Source organism: Conger conger, chromosome 16 (genome assembly GCF_963514075.1).
Source record: "Conger conger chromosome 16, fConCon1.1, whole genome shotgun sequence".
Classification (NCBI taxonomy): domain Eukaryota; kingdom Metazoa; phylum Chordata; class Actinopteri; order Anguilliformes; family Congridae; genus Conger; species Conger conger.
The window spans coordinates 5,816,539-5,837,294 of record NC_083775.1 but is presented as its reverse complement, the minus strand read 5'-3'; the positions used below and the strand labels follow the sequence as shown (position 1 = coordinate 5,837,294).

At 50.6% G+C, this 20,756-nt stretch overlaps 1 protein-coding gene across 7 annotated transcripts; it reads right to left on the bottom strand.

The window, feature by feature from the left end:
* Positions 1-722: 722 nt before the first annotated feature.
* On the bottom strand, positions 723-20,612 carry LOC133115262 (endoplasmic reticulum membrane sensor NFE2L1-like). Of its 7 annotated transcripts, none has more exons than XM_061225075.1 (7): positions 20,439-20,612; positions 19,924-20,107; positions 17,514-18,416; positions 7,077-7,310; positions 4,426-4,515; positions 3,560-3,703; positions 723-2,632 (listed from the first exon to the last, which is right to left on the bottom strand). In XM_061225075.1, the coding sequence occupies exons 3-7, from the start codon at positions 18,111-18,113 to the stop codon at positions 1,241-1,243; spliced, it is 2,460 nt and encodes an 819-aa protein (XP_061081059.1). In that variant the 5' UTR covers positions 18,114-18,416; positions 19,924-20,107; positions 20,439-20,612; the 3' UTR covers positions 723-1,240. The 7 variants fall into 7 exon arrangements, with proteins under 7 accessions (XP_061081059.1, XP_061081057.1, XP_061081062.1 ...); XM_061225073.1 differs by having other exon boundaries at positions 20,469-20,612; XM_061225078.1 differs by lacking the exon at positions 19,924-20,107.
* Between the last annotated feature and the right edge of the window lie 144 nt (positions 20,613-20,756).

Here is a 20,756-nt window from a genome sequence, read left to right as displayed (position 1 = left end):
TTGCACACCCGTCACGGGCTCCCCGTTCCTCCAGGCCTCAGTCGGCCTTCCCGAGCCCCGGCGGTCCCTGCACGCGCTCAGTCGGGCCCTCCCAACATTCAGCCGCTCCCCGAAGGGGCCCTGGGGAATTCCCGTCGTCACGGGAACACTGGAACACCGGTTCGAGTCCTTGGGACACGACCTGCCAACACCTGCTCCGGGGGAGGGTGGGGGGGGGGCACTTTTACCCCGGGAGCGCTAATACGGAAGTTGGGGGGGGGGGGGGGGGGGGGGGGGGGGGGGGGGGGGGGGGGGGGTCGTGCTTTTAAAAGGAGCGACTCTTCTGGCAGGGTGTGGCGTAGTTGCAATAGGATAAGCGGTGCCTTCGATACCCGCTATCGTGCTAATTGCTATCGTGCTAATCGCTCGGATCTTTGGGGAGAGGAGTATGGGTCCGTCGGCGAGGGCCAGCTGACTGTCTGACCTTCTCACGCGACCTTTCCGAACCTCACGCAAGAGCAGAGGGGGAGGGGGGGGGTGTCCTTGCTCTGTTTCCACAGGGAAGAGTGAGGGGGGAGTTGGAGTGAGGGGAGTTGCAGGGCCTGCAAAACACACGTAATACCTCTAACCTTCCCATATAATACTCAGCGCTATACTTGCATTGCCGTCCACCCTACACGAGGCAGCCCAACATGATCCTGACATTGCCGACTATTTTTTGTGCATTAGTGAGCCGACATGGCCGCTTGGTGCACCAGTCTTTTCTCTGGACCACGCGACACGGTGACCGTGTTCCTCCGGCTCCTCACGGTCCTGCTGACGTGTCCCACAGAGATCTTCAAACTATCATTTCCTTTCATTTTATTTCAATGGATTTGTTTTTTTTCCCCCTCCTTTCGTTTTCTCAAGTTCAGCCTTTTTCTTCAAAAAAATACAACGACAAAAAAAAATGTTTCTACTCAAGCAACGCATTTGTGCTTCGCAAGTTGTTTCCTGTAAAGAAAAAACGAAAAACGTCTGATAAAAAAAAAAAAAGGAAGAAAAGATACTAAACCAGGAAAAAAAAAAAAAAGAAAAAAGTTGAGTTCAGTTCGATCGGCCTTCAGTTTTTTTTTTTCCTCCCCAACCAAGTCTTGTCAAAGAAAATAAACACACTTTTTGCTCTCTCGTTCAGGTAAAACATCTTTTTTCTTTTTCTTTTTTTTTTTTCTTTTTTTGCAAACAAAAGGAAAATAAGCCTCCTTCCCTCCCCCCCCCCCCCTCACTTCTTCTTGTCCTTGGGCTTCTTCTCCGGCTTGCGGCCCGGCTCGGCGGCCAGGTGCCGCGGCACCACCAGCACGCTGCCGTCGCTGCCGAACTGCAGCGCGTGCTCGCCGGCCGCGTACGGCCGCCCCGCCTCGTCCCGCAGCTGGGCGAAGACGTGGCGGTACAGGCCCTGCACCTTCTGCTTCATCTGGCGCACGGAGCGCAGGAACTCCACCTTCTCCCGCAGCAGCCGCGCCTTGTCCCGCCGCAGCGCGTCCACGCCCTGCTCCAGCCCCAGGATGGTGTCCAGCTTGCGCTTGCGGCAGTTCTGCGCCGCCATCTTGTTCTTGCCGCGCCGGCGGATGTCGCGGACCAGCGCCAGCTGCGCCTCGCTGAGCCGGTGCTTGGCCAGCAGCTCGTTGAACTCCTCCACGGGCAGGTTGACGATGCGCTCGTTGGAGAAGGGGATCTTCATGGCGCGCGCGCGACGCTCGTCCCGGCTGGCCTGCTTGTCCAGGACGTCCTGCGGCTGGAGCTTGGAGTCGCGGCCCGGCCTCTTGCCCCGGGCGGGCCGGGGCTCCTCCTCCGCCGCGGCGGCCGAGGGGGACAGGGGCAGGTTGTAGGTGTGGTTGTGCCCGATGTGCTCCAGCTGCGGCAGGCCGTGGAACCGGGAGGGGTCCCGGTAGCTCATGCGGCAGAACTTGGCGTGCTCCGGCTGGTAGCCCCCCACGGCCCCCTCCTCCGACTCCGCCGCGGCCTCGGAGTCGCTGCTGTAGCCCATGGCCCCTTCCTCCGAGAAGGAGGCGGAGGAGGTGCAGGAGGAGGACCCGGAGGAGCAGGAGGTCTCCGAGCTGCTGGGGGAGACGGGGCTGCGGCTCGAGTCCAGGGAGAGGCCCGAGTCCGAGTCCAGCTCCTCGCCCAGCCGGGACGCCTGGGTGTGGCTGAAGCCCTCCTCCAGGGCCAGGTCCAGCAGGCTGATCTCGTCCAGCATGGCCTCCTCCAGCAGGACGCTGAGGGGGTCGGGCAGGGGCGGCAGCACCGTGCCGTTCCCCGTCCCGTTCAGCGGCGGCGGGAGGAACAGGCCCGTCAGGTTGGTGGTCCCGAACGAGGAGTTGAAGTTGGAGGAGTTGCTGGAGGAGAGGCTCAGCAGGGCCGGCGGGTCGGCGCCGGGGGTCTCCATGGAGACGCAGCTCCCCAAATCGGGGCCGAAGAAGGGGCGGAGGTCCTGGCTGCAGCTGGGCATGGACGCCTGGTGGAGGCTCACGTTCTGGTTGATGGGCGTGCTGGCGTCGGAGAGGCTGAAGTTCACCAGGGGACCCGCCTCCACGCCACTGTGGTCGCTGCCAGACCCACCGTCAGAGCTGCTCTCCAGGAAGGAGCTGTCGGCGTCGCTGTTCACCTCCATGTCCTTCAATCAAGCACAAAACACAACAAGTGAGAGAAGAGTTGAGCAAGACATTACGTTACATTATTGGCATTTGGCAGACGCTCTTATCCGGAGCGACGTACAGTTGATTAGACTAAGCAGGAGACAATCCTCCCCTGGAGCAATGCAGGGTTGAGGGCCTTGCTCAAGGGCCCAACGGCTGTGCGGATCTTATTGCGGCTACACTGGGATTAGAACCACCGACCTTGCGTGTCCCAGTCATTTACCTTAACCACTACAGGCCGCCCGTCAACTGGCCATGGACTAGGGGTGTAAAGATATAAATATCACCAATTTTGCAACGGCACGATCCAAAACGATTTGATACAGTAAGGAACAACCAACAGCGAACGCAATCCTGTTACAACGGCCAGACATAACCAAAAGTAGGTTGCGAGCGCAAAAAACGCATTGACGTGACATTTAACAGCACTAGTGATGATTAGGTTGAGCTGTAAATGTAAACAATGATGCTGGCAGTGTTGCTAGAGAATAAACTGCCATAGAATATGGGCGTTTAAATAAATATTTTGCGATGATTCATAAGGATACAGATACATTTTTGCATGTTGTATCGACTGCACTGGATCTTCGCCCTTCCATGATGTATTGAACCAATACATCCCTATTCCTCAAACAGTCCTCAAGGGCCAAGAACTGCTGATTTTCCACCCTCCCTTTAGCTGGGAGAGGTGTGAAAATAGCCTGGCCAATCAGTTACACAATTGATTACCTTGGAGAAAAAAAAAAAAAAAAAAAAAAACCAGGACCAGGTTTGGATTTGAGGGCCAGATTTGACTATCCCTGCGATTGATTCATCAATCCGGATCAACACATCATCACGCCCCTACCATCGACGGCGAGGAGACTTTAGAGACGCACAGCAAACAGGAAGTGTCTGGGACAGACCTGCAGCTCCATGACGGCCATGATGTCCTGCCACTGCTGCTCCAGGTCCAGAGGGGGCTCACTCTGAGGTCGGACAAACCCCTGGGAGGTGGAGGGGCCTTCTTCACCAGATCCACCCAACTGTGGGGTCACCGTACCAGGGAACTGCCAAGGAAAGGACACAATGCTTAACCACGTCCATCAGGAACATCTCTGGTGTCAGAGTACTGCTGGTATAGAGCCCTCTGGAAAATATTCCCCTTTTTTTTTTACGTGGGAATGCAACAATACGGAATTTGGCTCTCACTCCGGTGAAAACTGACACTTCCAAAATGAGCCAACAGACATGAGGAGCTTGTCACCTTATTCTGAAACGTTAAATTGGTAAGATTGAGATGGAGCAAGTTTAACTGCGAGGGATGAACTCCCATTCCTCCAAGGCCCTCAACTTTTGAACCTCCTGGCACAGGGTTGTCACTAAGATGGCCACCCTAGAAAGAATGGAAATCCCACCCTGTTAGCAACATGTGTTGCATTTACCCAACCATAGAGTATCAACCAGTCAGGGGAACATGATGGCCAATAGGATTTCTATGCCTGTGGCATTTACTCCTTTCTCGGGTGGCCTTCTACACTGCAAAAAAAAAGTCTGCTCTAGGCGTGTGATGACACTTAAAATCTTATTTTAAGTAGAAAATATTAGCTTGTTTTTAGTTACTTTTTTGCTCTCCTTACCCCATTGACAAATCTTGAAAATAGTCTGTCAACTGTCTCACCTCATTGGCAATCTTAAAAAGTCTTAAAGGCAATGTATAATGGCAAGACTAAAATACTCGAGATTTTGGAGTGTATCGACAACCCTGGCACTGCCCTGTAGGGGGCGTTACCTCGGGCTCCTCTCCGAAGGGGAAGGTAGCCTCTAGAAGCCGTAAGCACTCCTGAAGCGACACTGAGGTCTGGGCTCCCAGACAGGCCAGCTGGGGGAGAGGAGAATACACAAGACGTCACCCAACATCCTCCGCAGCACTGGACTTCAATCCTGATACCACCCCCCTGTGGCAGGAGGAATGAACTCCAGCATTCGGCAGGAATGCGTTCGTTCTTTATAATGCGTGACCAGACAATATGAAACATTCTCACAATGTTGCGGAAATGTATTGCCGATGTTATAACAACGCCACAACATTTTTGCGTTAGTTGGGTAATATCCTCTCAGTCCATGGACACACAGAGCTCTGGAATGTCTCTTTTCAGACTAAACAAAGATACATTTGGAGGTTAGGTCATCAACAGTGCATTTTATCACTGAGGGTCTGGTGCCATGAAGTTAGGTATTACACAGGAATGAAATTTAGCACAAATGTTCAGACTGGTTTTAGTAGAACATTCTGGCTACACTGACCTCTTGGGGACCTTTAAACTTTGCATCAAACAGGTTAGCTAGCTCACGTGACTTGGCGGTAACACTTCAAACAGAATAAATGCCAAAATAAGGTGGAAAGCGTGTTCAGTGTGTCCTGTGCTAACACAGTAAAAATGTGACGTCCTTTCACAGTGTGACACGTCAGACAAGCTTCTGCCAGAGTTGCGTGGTGTTGGGAAGTTCATAAGGTTGCCTGCATCCTTTTGTTTCAATGATTAAACTGAAAAATGAACAGCTTACTTAGGCGGTGGTACATTATATGATTTGCGGCCGCCGGATTGTTCTTTTCAGACCAGGACTAATATGAAAAACGTTAGGCCATGATGTTGCTACTCACTAGGAGTGAGATACCGACCGCTCTGAACCGATCCGACTGGCTTACAGGCTCCCGATTGTTTTTTGACACGTCAAACTATTTCAGCTTGAATTTGTCAGTTGTGAGCGAATTCTTGGGAGCGAATTCCGTTTCAATTCCCATTGACAAATCAGAAGGTGGTTCCGTTTCTGACATTTTTCAGATCTGGTCGAGAGCTAGTATAGTCTACGCCAGGGATACTCAATCATTCCCAGATGTGGGCCGATGTGGGAGCGGGCTTTTGTTCCAACCAAGCAGTTGCACACCTACAATTCTACTAATCAATCATTACAGTCTTTGCAAAGGACCTTGATTAGTAGAATCAGGTGTGTAACCGTTTGGTTGGAGCAAAAGCCTGCACACACACACACACACACACACACACACACACACACACACACTCTGGGTAAGATTAGTATCCCTGGTCTATGCCATCATCTGATCGGTTGTTGCAATCTGACCTCGCAAGGTGTGAGAAGCCATCCAAGCTGCCGACATTGTAACCCCTGAGAAAAGTGTATATATGTACGCCCGCCCTAACTGAATAACAAATTCTGGTATTTCTTTCACAAATTCCGGAAAATTCCCAGGTGAAAAAAATGAACACAGAATGTCTTTTTCAACGGAGACTTGGTGTACATTTTGTAACTGAGAGCAGAACACTCTGAGCCCCCTGTTGCCAGCGGGGAAAGTGCTGCCAAAACCCTAGAATTGATATCACAGGCTCGGCCTCTTATTACACAGAGCCCATCACACTCAATCACTGCACTCCCTGGTTACCCAATACTGATCACCCTCAATCTGCTACGCCCTGGTCCAGCACTGATCACGATCAATCATACCACTCCACCTCCCTGGATCCAGGATCATCCAGGACTGTAGCGTCCGAATTTTCCCTGATCTAAAACGAACTTTGCGCTCTAAATAATTTTGCTGATTCCATAACGGTCCATCGTGCTGTACGTTTTCATTTCAACCCTAATTTAGCCCACTGGATTCTACTAATTAGCAAATTAATGAGATCTCCAGCTGTTGAACGAGGTGAGTTCGTTGGAGTGAAAACCAACTGTAAAAGATAGTCTTTCTCCAGGAAGAGGGTAAGGCAGCCCTGCTCTAGCTTTTGAAGGAGGTGTGCTTCGTTCGGGTAGGAGTTAATTCTACAGGACAGTAGATCTTCAGGAACAGGCCCTGCTCTAGCTGTTGAACGTGATGTGCCTTGAGTAGATCTCCAGGAACAGGGTTAGCTAGCCCTGGATCACACAATTAGAAGATTGGTCTCCAGGAACAAGGCTGAGCAGGCCTGGTTCACATGATTAACCAGCTTCCATAAGCATCTGACCTCAGGAGGCCTCCCATCTCTTTAGTCCCAAAAGGTAATTAGGGGATTTCCATTTCCAATAGGGATTATTGGATTGTGGATTACTGTGGATTATTTCTGTTCTGACAGAAAAGTGGCCATTGTTATTTAAACAGGCTTATCTGATATATTGAGCTCAAAGAAACAGTGAAGGTCCCCAGGACCGGGAAAGCCACAGGGCATAAAGGTGTCTCAGAGCCGGCTGCCGGCAGAAATGCTCTATGTGCCCCCCCTAGTCTCTAGCACACCTGTTCAGGTGTATCTCCCCAGTCTCCTTCTCTCTCACCTGTTCAGGTATACTCTCCCCTGCCTCTCTCTCTCACCTGTTCAGGTATGCTCTCCCCTGCCTCTCTCTCTCTCTCACCTGTTCAGGTATGCTCTCCCCTGCCTCTCTCTCTCTCACCTGTTCAGGTATGTTCTCGCCGGTCTCTCCGTCCACCTGGGCCCCTCGGAGGTTGAGGCCGTTCCTCCAGCTCTCCTCCCTCTCGACCTCCTCCTCCTCCCCCTCCCCCTCCTTTTCGTCAGGGGGGCGTTTGTCAGCCTCGCTCTCCTTCTGCCGGCTGCTGTAATCGAACACCTCCCGCCCCGCCCCCAGGTCGATGTCCTGACGCCACAGGATGTCAATCAGATCGATGTCCTGCAAGAAAAACCCAGGCAGGGTTACTCTCTCTCTCGATGCTATCGATGCGGGTAGCACTGGGGGGGGGGGGAGGGAGGTAATGATCAGGTCTACAGCGAATATCCATTAGCCACTGCTACAGAGACGGCAATCACAATACTTCAGTGAACGTCCCTGTTAGAACTAATTATTTAGCCAATAGCTAACGGATCTATTTAAAAATAGTAGAGAAATGGCCTCAAAAGTGTCAAAGAAAATCTTTTTTTGATGGGCCTTTGGTTGATTCCCAGAGAACCGGCTGGACATTACGGTCAACAACCGTTAAAAAAGCACATCTCCCTCATTGACGTAAACACGCGGACGACATCTGGGGCTTTCGCCGACAAAAACACCGCACTGTACGGCTCTCGCACAGCTGCGCAGACCAACACACCCACAAGCTCCGAAACGCACACCGGGCGAAACCACCACCGGCGCTTTCGGTTTCGGATCAGACGCGGGCCCGCTCCCCAGGCTACAAGAGGAGGGACTCAAGAGGACAGCCGGGCAGGGTGGCACAAGGGCATATCGATTGTCAAACATCAGCAGTTATTAAAGCCCACATTGTTTGTCGTCCCGTTCCGATTCGCTGTATTTATAGAAGCGCCCGGGCGGAGCTAAAAATAGACGTGACCTTTCTCATAACCCAGTCTAGGGTCAGAGTAACCGGTGGCTGTCATGTGTCGACACCCGAGGCCGAAATTAGACGTCCGCCCCCTTCTACATACCCCGGCGGAGGGGGGGGGGAAGGGGGCTTGTGGCTCAGCTGTGGGGGTGCGATGCCCTCCTCTCTGGCCTATGCGACTGCACACATCCGGGGGGGGGGGGGGGGGTCAAGCAGAGAGCTTCACACATAGGAGCACCAGGACCAGAGACACTGTTCTCTCATGTTCTCTGCCCTGTGTGATAAGGGACTGCTCTTCGAAGTATGAAAATCCAACGAAACAAACAATTTCACATGAAGGGGGCCGTGTGTGTGTGTGTGTGTGTGTGTGTGTGTGTGTGTGTGTGTGTGTGTGTGTGTGGGGGAGCTTGTGTAAGTGTGCAAACTGTGTTCACGTGTGTCGATGGTGCTCGTGGGATACGAATATGAAGAGACTCCATTGCGGCTCCAGCAAGCAGGCTCGACTTGCTATTCTCAGCCTGCGGTAGATGGAAAAGGGATGGGTACGGACTGCCGTGTTGACACAAGGCCCAGCTATCAACATGAGAACATTTCAGGCGTTTCTCCCATCCAGGCGGATCTACGCGGCTTTAAAATCTTCACATGCAAACGATTCACTCCGCTGGACATTTCAGGTCAGGGTTCCCCCCAGGAACATGGTTAGTGGTGGTGTGAGTGGTATTACCATTGCCAGCTGACCTGGGGAAAACATGGCCACACCGCGCCAGTTTTGCTAAATAGCACCACCAGGCCTTTTTCCCCTTCCAGGGATGGGGTCTGAGGCCTGGGTTGGTGAAGGCCCAATGTGAGTTTTTCCCCTGTTCACTCCACAGTGAGGGCCCTGCCGTGTGGGATGGAGGAATGTGCCCGGCCAGGATCCGGCCAATAAGAGCTCACCATGAGCATCCAATCAGGACAGGAGACGAAGCATGTGATGGAAAAATGGTTTAAAACGCCCCTCCCAACCCGTCACCACCCCGTCCTGGGGCAAAGGGAAATCCCCCGGGTGTGCAGTGTCTGTGTCAGACGCCTTTACTGTCCTGCACACACGCTCTCTCTCTCTCACACACACACACACACACACACACACACACACACACACACACACACACACACACACACACACACCCCCCCCCCCCCCCCCGTACCTAAACACACACACACACACACACACACACACACACACACGTACGTACCTAAACACACACACGCACTCTCTCTCTCTCTCACACACACACACACACACACACACGTACCTAAACACACACACACACACACACACACACGTACCTAAACACACACGCACTCTCTCACACACACACGTGCACACACACACGTACCTAAACACACACGCACACACACACACACACACACGTACCTAAACACACACACGCACTCTCACACGCACACGTGCACACACACACGTACCTAAATACACACACACTCTCACACACGCACATAAACACACTCTCTCTCTCTTTCACACACACGCACACACACACACACACCGTGAGTGTGCACACACACACACGCACACGCACACACACCCTCTTCAAACACATGTACACCGTGTATACCAGCCCGTGCCAGGTGCACCCTGCCCTTCCCCGCTGTAAGTCTGTGAGTCTCACTGAGGCCAGCTATCCGCCCGTAAGACCGGCGCCTGTGGAAGCCGCACTGCGGGACTGTCTGGACCGGGCCTGGAATTAACGGGTGGCCTTGGAATAGCATCACAGCCTGCGACAGCTGAGAATACGTTCGTCTGCGGCTGGAGGGCTCTGAATAGCCAGGGCCAGTTCTCACTCCCACGAGCTTCAGCCAGCCTTGCAGGACAATGTGAACATGTGAACATCACCTTTTTTTCTTCTTTTTTTTTTTTTTCTTTTTAGAATGTTATGAAGTGTTCCCCCCCTCCCCCTGAAAGTTCTGAGGCAGTGTTCTAGAACTCCACTGCTTTCCATTACCGTAGTGACTGTGACATCAGCATTAGAATGCTCAGTCAAGAACACTGTAATGGCATATCCCGTCACCTCACACCTTAGCGGGGATGGGGGTTTCACTACCACTGGGCGGCACCTGGACAGTACCCCAGAACCAGACTTTTCAGAAACGGGCCCAAGGCACAGCTTTGTGCAACAGTGACCCTTTCTCAGGAGGCCTGCTGCAGCTCCAGAGGCTGTGAGAGGGGACGGATCCGGTGCGGTACAGCCTGGGCGTGTCTGGTGGAGAGGGGGAGGCCCCACCCGGTTATGCTTCAGTGGAAGCAGGCTGGGAACAGAGGCCCATCCACACCAAGAAATATAACTACAACTATAACCATGTGAGCGTCCACACCAAGAACTATAACTACAACTATAACCATGTGAGCGTCCACACCAAGAACTACAACTACAACTATAACCATGTGAGCGTCCACACCAAGAACTACAACTACAACTATAACCATGTGAGCGTCCACACCAAGACCTATAACTACAACTATAACCATGTGAGCATCCACACCAAGAACTACAACTACAACTATAACCATGTGAGCGTCCACACCAAGAACTACAACTACAACTATAACCATGTGAGCGTCCACACCACGAACTAGAACCATAACCATAACTATAACAATGCGAGCATCCACACTGCTGAACAATAACGTTCTGTAAATAGCCTCTCGGGCTGTGTCATCGACTATTCTGCACGTGACGCCCTGTAAATTTGTATGGTTTCTGATCGGCCGTTAGTGTTTTTAAATCATTCATGCAGCTGGAATAAATCGCTCTTAAAGTGATCCCGACGATGTCTCCGTCGCTGTCGTTATAGTTACGGACTCACTCCGCCATCCACTCGAGCTAAAACGATTTTTAAAGACAGCATATTTACAGTTACGGTTATGGTTATGGTTATGGTTATCGCTCTTGGTGTGGATGGGCTTTGAGCTCCTCGACCCCAGCAGGGTTTGGGGAGAGCTGTCCAGGCGCTCCACGTGACTGTGCTCATCTGACCCTGTCCGTGTGAACACACAGCCCTCCCTGAGCGGGGTAAGGCACAGGCTGGGTAGGGAGGGGCAGGGAGAGGACAGGGGGTACCTTCAGAATTAGCAGTCTGTTAATGAGGCGATGGGCGCTTTGAAAGGGGATCTGGGATGAGAGTGAGGGGAGGGGGGGGGGAGGAAACAGCTGTTATTGGTGTTGCCGTGGGAACCCCCAGGGACCGTGTGGAACTCTATGTGCCTCGCTGCAAAGGGCAGGAGCTACAGCTCAGCTGGCCAATTAAAAACAGGCACAGGGGGCAAGCGCGAGTGTGAGCATATGCACATGTAGTCTCTATCTCACTCACACACACACACACACACACACGCACACGCACACGCGCAGTCTCTCCCTCTCTCACACACACACGCACACGTATACACACACAATGTCTCTCTCTCTCTCTCTCTCTCTCACACACACACACACACACACACACACACACACACACACACACACACACACACACACACACACACACACACACACACACACACAGTCCCTGTCTCTCTCACACACACACACGCACACACACACAGTCCCTGTCTCTCATATACACACACACACACACACACACACAGTCTCTCCCTCTCTCACACACACGCGCACACGTATACACACACAATGTCTCTCTCTGTCTCTCTCTATCACACACACACACACACACACACACACACACACACACATACACACAGTTTATCTCATACACACTCTCACTCACACATACACACCCCCAGTTGGACATAAAACTGCAAAGAATTCCCAGCAATGAACCCCCGTCCATCTGTAAGACGAGGGGGTGTTAAAATCACACAGAACGACAGGGGGGGGGGGACCATGAATCTCAACAGCCTTCACAGCTGAAAATACCATATAAAGATTCCACATAAACCAGGCATACTGCGCTTCAACTCACTGTCCGCTCTGCCCCTGATGCACAACCCAGCGCGATAGTCTGTGGTGTAACATACCAGCTGCTGAGCTTGCAGCCTCTTTAGCCTGCTGGCTCCTCACACGCTGCATTAGGCGAGTGTGACTCCCAGGAGTGGGGGCGTTTAGCATTCTCGCACAGCGCTAATCAGGTTACGGTGGGTTGGGTTAGCCGGAGGTGGCTAAGTGCTTTGAGAGCCGGGGAGAGAAGAGGAGGAACGGTGTGCATTTACTGTACCAACAGGGCCCTGGCTGAGGCACTGGCTCATAATTAGGCCAGATACCCTTATAACCTACAGCGTTATAAAATTTTAATCAGTCTCTAACTCAGGGGTGGGCAATTGGGATCCTAGAAAGCCAGTGTGTGTGTGTGCAGGTTTTGGTTTCCACCAATTACCCAGGCTAAATGATTTATTAATTAGTTATTTAGCTGACACTTTTATCCAAAGCAACTTCCACTTGATTCGGCTCAGCAGGGGACAATCCCCACCAGGAGGAATGTGGGGTTAAGTCCCTTGCTCAAGGGCAGCTGCTCTGATCTTATTGTGGCAACACCGGGGGGCTTGAACCACCAACCTTCCGGGTCCCAGTCCAGTAAACTGGCTGTTTATACCAACACTGGTTCACTTGTAGATTAAATCTCGATAAAATGTTACATTTCGGGACACAGGAGCGGTCTTTGGCCGTCGCTTATGAAGAAATGTCGCTGAAATGTCAGAAGCCGTAAATGCGGGCGTTGGCATGAACCCCGGGAACAGATGTGGCCCTTGTTTCCCACCTCCAAATACTCCAAACGCACAAAGGGGCCATTATACCCCTGTATATGTCATGTTCACATTTATCAACAACTGGAAACTACAGCACTGCGGCTGTGCCGTGCGGCGACCCAGCCCTCAGCACGGGGGGAAAGTGGTGGAAACACAGTGACTAATATCGCGAAAGTGACTAATTTAGGGCACTTTTAGGGCACTACCTCTGTAGTATAACAGTCTGCGGAAAGAGTCAGAACGCACCCTGACCGCGTGAACGGCACACAAACAAACATGCCCCTCAAATCAGAGCGGAGCGGTTACCCCGCCGGGACTCCCGCCGCCAAACAACGGCGGTGGGCGGTTCCCCCGGACCCCTGTCGCGTCGTGTCGCGTCGCCGGGGAAACGCAAGGCCGGTCGGCAAGGCGACGGCGGTTCGGGCGCTCAAAGGCGCGCTTGTGCGGCGGAGCAGAAGGGCCGGAGGGGCAGGCGGGGGGGGGGGGGGGGAGACGGCGTCTCCCGCCCCGGAGACCTTGAAGGGGGGCGCGAGAATCCCGCCGGCATCGCCAAGGGCGCATTCCTGTCGCGGCCGGACGCCAGCCCTGGGCCCCCCGGGGCCCGAAAACGGCCCTTCCTCTCAGCCTGCCGCTCCGGGCCCGTCCTGGGCCTGCCTCCCCAGTCATGCCCATCCATATATACAGTCACCGAGCACTTTATTAGGAACATTAAATCTTTCATTTAACCAAAGGACATCAATTGAGAACATGGTTCTCTTTTGCAAGGATGCCCTGGGAGAAATGGCAGAGAGAGCAGTTGCAAGTGGGAAGAGAGAGAGAGAGTGAGAGTGTGTGTGAGAGAGAGAGAGAGAGAGAGAGAGAGAGAGAGAGAGAGAGAGAGAGAGAGAGAGATAGAGAGAGAGGGAGAGAGAGTGAGAGTGTGTGTGAGAGAGAGAGAGAGAGAGAGAGAGATGGGTTAAGCCCCTGGAGCAGTTTTTTGGTTAGGGGCCTTGCTCAAGCGCCCAACGGCAGGGTTCTTTTCTCATTTAGGGGACCCTAAGGTCAGCATCCCTGTATGCCAACCTGGGGCTCAAACCAGTGACTCCATAGCTGCCAGTCTAACACCCGAGCATTCGGCCACCCTTGCCTACCCACGGAGCTTTCCTTTACGTAGCTAAAGACCGGAGCGTTCCTTAAAGTTACACGCAGGGGGAAAGTAGCTTTCAGTGCACGATTACTTTCAACTTTGGGCAAAATCTGCACACTACAATATTCTTACCCATCAGAACAAGCATGTATGTGGCAAACTGACCGTTATTTACCTATTCATTTTATCCAACTGAATTCACTTCATATTTCAAAACAATTTTGGCCAAAAATTGGCCTGATTGAGATTAAAATCCACTCATCGTTCGCACCCTACAAATGTGCACTGAATACATGACCGGGACTGAATTTGTATTCCGTTGGCTGGAGCCATTTGCCGACGTTAAATAAATTATTATCTGAATAAATTGCCTTAATAGAAAATGACCACAGTCCTGTCTGCGGGTAGGGCACAACGTGAGAGCGGAATGATGAAATGAACCCTGCCAAAGTTCAATCAACTCCCCCGTCTTCTGCTCGGAGGGGGGTGGGGGGGGGGGGCAGTTTTCATGTCGCCAAGCTCTTTTGCATTCTCTCTCTGCTTTCCGCTCTGCTTTACAAGACGTACCAGCTACTTTCCACCTCACAGATATTTTTCATTGGCTTCTGAAATCGCTTCCGACATTTTATGAAAAAGCCAAAACGTGAACAAGACGTTATGACTGATGCTAGCGGGAAGCACGTTAGCCAGTGCGGAAATCAGGTCAGACCACGTTAGCAGTAAGCACATTAGCCAGTGCTGACTTGGGACAGACCATCCTAGCGGGAAGCACGTTAGCCAGTTCTGAATTGAGTCAAACCATGCTAGCGGTAAGCACGTTAGCCAGTGCCGAATTGGGACAGTCCATGCTAGCGGTAAGCACGTTAGCCAGTGCTGAAATGGGACAGACCATGCTAGCAGGAAGCACGTTAGCCAGTGCCGAATTAGGTCAGACCACTTTAGCAGGAAGCACGTCAGCCAGTGCTGACTTGGGACAGACCATGCTAGCAGGAAGCACGTTAGCCAGTGCTGACTTGGGACAGACCATCGTAGCGGGAAGCACGTTAGCCAGTTCTGAATTGAGTCAAGCCATGCTAACGGGAAGCACGTTAGCCAGTGCTGAATTGGGACAGTCCATGCTAGCGGTAAGCACGTTAGCCAGTGCTGAATTGGGACAGTCCATGCTAGCGGTAAGCACGTTAGCCAGTGCTGAATTAGGTCAGACCACTTTAGCAGGAAGCACGTCAGCCAGTGCTGACTTGGGACAGACCATGCTAGCAGGAGGCACGTTAGCTGGTCGTCAGCCGGTGCTGAATTGGGACACTCTGATGGCACCCTGCCCCGATGAGTATCCAGGCAGTGGGACAAGTCAACAACTCCCGGTCATCTGTTGGGGAACGAGCCTGCTTGGGCATGCCCAGACCGCTGCTACCCGACACTCCTGTTGATCAATAAGTGTGTGACCAACGACGACAGGCCAGACGGATGAGGCACGTATGCATTTGTTCATACGAGTATCACCAAAAAAAAAAAAAACAACCATGTGATATACCTACAGTAAAAATACAGAGTGACAAGTGTTATAGGTTGGGGGGTGGTCCTGAAGTGATCTTAGTCTGCCCGGAGACGGCAAGGAAACTTGCCGGAAATTTCCACTGACGTAGTTCCTTAGCAAAACTTCTGTATTCGAAAGATATATATATATATATATATATATATATATATATATATATATATGAGCCTCTGGTTTCACGTATATAATGATAAAAATCTTAACAGGATTTGAAGGAACTATTTTTGGTGTCACAACAAACAGATATAGCGCCAAATAGTTTTCCGAGACAACAATCGCTCAGTTTGAGCTTCAGCCGTGAAGGGCTGACAGACCAGGAATGCCCTGGACAGGATGGGGTAGGGTGTGGTGAGCACATCCAAATCCTTCACCCTCTCTGAACCAGCTGGTAGGCTACCGACACAAAGGGAAACAACAAAACAGCCCAAGTCACAACTGTGCATCTTTTCTAGTCCTTCAACTCTTTGAGCTGTAAACTGCCCCACTCTCCCTCATTAAAGCTCAGAGGGCTGCATCTTCATGTTTAATGTGCCCACATAGGTCACCCTTGTCCACACTCAGCCTACACTTTGAGTACTGCTCTCTAGTAGTTATGTAGCCCTCAAGTCTTCAAAAGACTCGACAACCAGCAAAATGATCAGCAGAGTCCCTTTCTCACTTATGTAACCTGTAACAAAATAAAAACTCATTGGAAATAAACAATAAATGGTAAATGGTCTGCCTTTACATAGCACCTTTATCCAAAGTGCTGTAAAATTGAGGCGTCTCATTCACACACTCACACTCACATGGCAATAGGCTGCCATGCAAGGCGCCAATCAGCTGATCAGGAGCAATTGGAGGTTAGGTGTCCTGCTCAGGGACACTGACACACCCAGGACGGGACCATACTGGCAATCAGACGACTGCCAGACCACTGCTCTTAACCTCCTGAGCTAATGTTGCCAGAATTTTCTCTTGTACTTATTAAGTGTGCCTGAGATTAAATAACATGCACTTCTGCACATTGCAGTTTCAGTTGGGTTTCTCTATTGTGTGAGAAGCGTTTCCTTGGCTTGCCTTACTTTCTCAGGAGTGAGCGATAGCTTGCAAGCTACCTTTAATAAAAGCAGCGTTTGTGTCCTCGCCATTTTTCATAGTTTCCTTGAAGCTGTTCTCACATTTCAAACACGCAGGAAACTGGGAAAATATGTGAGCATAACTGTGAATAAATAAACTTTGGGGGGGGGGGGGGGGGGGGTTTGCAGACACTATCTTTGAGAGATCATACAGCTGTCCCCACACAAAAGAATGCTACAGCCAGCAACAGATTTGTCTACTTAAAAATTAAATCCCAGTCTGTTCATTTTACTTGAGTAGGTCATATGTAAATAAACTGAGCACTTGCTGTATGTAGAAATCTACTAATAATATTAATAATAATAATAATAATATTATTATTATAAGTTGGGCCACCATCCTCGAGGTCCATTGCACAGTACATTAACATGATATAACATAACAGAATGGCGAGAACAGGCCATTCAGCCCAGCAATGCTCGCCTTTTCCTCCCACTAAACTGTACCTCGTGAGCACACAGACCGCACCTCTTTGGTCAGGTTGTGGCTATGGCTGTTTACACTGAACTAAATAGTATATAGCTATCTATATATTTCTGAGCTAGAAATACCCATTTTTGGACAAGAGTATCACATGGCAAATACAAAACCTCTGTCTATCTACATTAAATAAAATCCCCAGTTCTACTGCGTTCTTACAGGAGCTAACAGATTATTTGTTTTTGCCATTTCACACACCTCGCGACATTTCGGTAGGCATCCAGAGCAAACGGTACTAAACAATGAGCAGCATTACTAACGTTAGCTAAAGTAAATCGCACTTGAGCTGCGATAAGCACACCGACTGTACAGTGGGGCTGGGGTCTACGGCTGGGGTTGTGGTTGTGGCTGGGGTCTGTGGCTGGGGTCCACGGCTGGGGTTGTGGTTGTGGCTGGGGTCTGTGGTTGTGGCCTATGGTTGTGACTGGGGTCTGTGGCTGGGGTCCGTGTCTGTGATTGCTGCCCTGCCCCTGCCTTAGTCCCAGCGAGGCTGACCGGTAACGAGCGCGCTTGGACCGTACCTCTTTGGTCAGGTTGTGGCTGTGGTTGGCGCCGCCGCCCTGCTCCTCCCGCTCCTCGTCCCGCGGGGCCCCCGCCCCCAGGCTGTCCTCGCCGGCTGGGCTGTACCCGGGCGGGTGCACCTCCCCGTCGCCCCCCCCACCCCCGCCGCTCCCCCCGCCCCCGCCGCCGCCCCTCATGGCCGAGCCGTCGGGGTTCCCCACGTCCTCCAGGACGCCCCCATTCTCCAGGGCGATGCCGGGCCCGCTCTGGCCCCCGGCCGACACCACCGCCTCGGCGTCCCGGTGCACCAGCCAGGCGTCCAGCTGCGGGCTGGGCACGCGCAGGCGGTCCAGGGAGCGCACCTCGCTCAGCAGCCGCCGCGAGGCGAAGAAGTAGTCCAGGTCCACGCTCTTGGGGTGGATGCCATAGCCGTCCAGCGTGTTGCGGAGGTTGTGGAACTGCGTCTGCGTGTAGGCCGAGCTGGGGCCCAGGATTATCTCGCGCAGCGGGGGCAGCTGGGAGCTCAGGTAGGTGTCCACATCCACCCGCACCCCGATCAGACTCAGCAGGATGGTGAACTGAATCAGGCCCTCTGTGAAGTACTTTTTCAGGTAAAGCATTTCTTTACAAAAAAAAGGACCAAAAAATAAAGGGGGGAAAACGGGGCGGGGGGGGGAAAAGGAGGGTCAAAATAAGAAAATCAAAAAATAAAAACTATTTTTCTCAAAAATGAAAAAAGGGAAAAAGTATAAAAAGTATATGGGGAAAAGGTCGGAGTTTGTCTGAGGTTATTTTAAATGCGTCTCAGAACAGAAGCATGCATAGCGAATCCTTTGTTCTCCTCTTGCACAGAAAAAAAAACTAAAATAGTCTGCAGTCCCAGCTTGAGCGGTTGTTTTCTTCTCAGGTAATTTACTCCAGTCCTGTTACCAAACGGAGGACAAAGGCACATAACAAATGTCAAGGGTCAAGTTTACCCTCACACTAAACAGTCAACATCCTGAAATATACAGTTCTCACAATGCTACGGGCTACTGCTCGAAAAACATTTAAGCGAAGCGGCCGGTTTTTCCACATGTTGGCTAAGATAGACAGCGGCTGTGGGATACGCTTACCTGATAATAAAAAAATAAATAACTGAGCAACAGTACAGTACACTAAGCGCTCAAACAATAATTAGGTTTACAGTAGGAGGGTGTGTCCCTCAGACATTTGACCTACTTTTAATAAGCTGTGATTAAAGGCGTTTTCAATATTACTGTAGGTTGCTCTCGCTAGATGATGAAATTTGACCATATATCGGGAAACCGTTCTTTTACCACTGTGCAGACGCTTGCATAACGAAAAATAAACAGTCCACTTCAACTGAGCGCAGCTTCCCTAGCACAATTACGAGCATAAAAAGAATAAGCAACTTTTGCCTGCCTTTCATAATTTGTTCATCGTGTGGAGGCTTTGTTTACTTGAATCATTAAGCTATGAACACAAAACTATGTTTAATGACATTATTCTAAACGTGTAAACTGTAATCGACAATCACTCCAATTTAACGTTACATTGCTTAAGTCTTTACAAAAACGCCCATAGCTAGCTGTCCCCACCATTGTCTCAGAAATTAAAAAGTTTTCGTTATATATATACTTTAATATATACTTTATGCTGAACTAAATACTGCCCATATGAGAAAAATGAATAGCTGTCGATATAACGCTGTGAGCTTTGTACTTCTCAAAACTAGAAATACCCATCTTCGGACAAAGTATCACATGGCAAAAACAAAACCTGTCTCGCTAGCTACGTCAAGTTAGCTCCCCAGTTCTATTGCGTTCTTACGGGAGCGAACGGATTATTTGTTGTTGCCATTTTAAACACCTCTTGACATTTTAGAAGGCATCCAGAACTAACGGTACTAAACTATGAGCAGCATTACTAACGTTAGCTATCTAAAGTAACGTTAAAACCCACTCCAGACGTCTACCGGTATAGCTGTGATTGGTACAAACGTAGTGTAACGTTAGCGTTAACGTTTAGGAATCTACCCTGGAAACCCGAGCTACTCACTTATCGGTTAACTGACAATTAAGCCGGTTAACTTTACGAACTGTACCTATAGCTGTGCTCAGCTATACAACGTACCTACCTAGCGACCAGGCAATGCTTTGATGTTGAGGTTGTTATGAAGGTGAACTACCAATAGTGAGTATTTATAAACCCGGTCGCTTTCCCCCTTGTAGCGCATCCCCTCCCAAAGTGACGTGATCCAGTTTCTGTAGCTAACAGTAGCTAGCTAACGGTGTTCCCCTACACCCTCTCGCACCTCACAACATCCATCCGATGACCATGACACCCGCAATACTGCACCGACTCCGCCCTCTTTTCCTACCTCCTATTTTAAACATATTTTATTTTTTTTGCGAGACACGTTTCTACCTTAATTTGTCCACAATCCGCCACTTGCCAAACCAGGAAGCGCTGGGCCGGCAGACTTCCGATATTGTTTGATGCCCCGCAACCCCAGCGATAGCAACAAGTGGCACCACAGTGACGGACAGACACGCCAGCAAATCAGAATCCGAGAATACGGAGCCATTGGGGGCTTCTCACGCATCTCAGCCTATTATAAACGAGAAGGGGCGGTTCATTCCTGCAGCTATTATATGGGGCAGGGGCGGAAAGTAGCTAAGTAAGGTTTAGCGGTTTACTTGATATTTAGCTAGAACAATGTATTTACACTTTACGTGGTCTCTATGTTTGCTTTAGACTTTTTGAACAAGGAGAAAAACGTATAGCTAGCTTGTATAGCTTTATACTTTCAAATTATAGATGTTAGCTAGTAATGGTGAACCTAGAAAACATGAACATAGCTAGCTCTAGCTAGCTAGCTAGCACGATGGAGAAGCAGCGGTCAATTCTCAAAGCTATCTTGCTAGCGAGATAATACTTACGAACGAATTGACAGAAAAGTAGCTATTTACTTAAAAGTTATGCACTGGCTTTATGTCTCCGTCCACTATATCCAGACGGCATAGTTATGTGAACAACTGTTTCTGTTCTTCGTGTTATGAAGGGCCGACAATGACTTGCAAAATTCCCAACGTCAGAAGCTCACTACTCCTTTGAGCAGCCGCACACATTTTAGCATAGCGCATGTGCGGATTTTTCCAACACACATGTCACGTGAGATCGTGTCAAACCAATCCCAAATTTAAACACTGTTCCCAAGTTAATTTCTGGGGCACTGTGTTAAAGGAAGTACTTTATTT

Coding starts and splice junctions, on each gene's coding strand:
- LOC133115262 (XM_061225075.1), bottom strand. CDS start 18,113: ATGCTTTACCTGAAAAAGTACTTCACAGAGGGCCTGATTCAGTTCACC. Junction 7,311..17,513: donor GCCACAACCTGACCAAAGAG/GTACGGTCCAAG, acceptor TTTTTCTTGCAG/GACATCGATCTGATTGACAT. Junction 2,633..3,559: donor TGGCCGTCATGGAGCTGCAG/GTCTGTCCCAGA, acceptor GCTTGATTGAAG/GACATGGAGGTGAACAGCGA.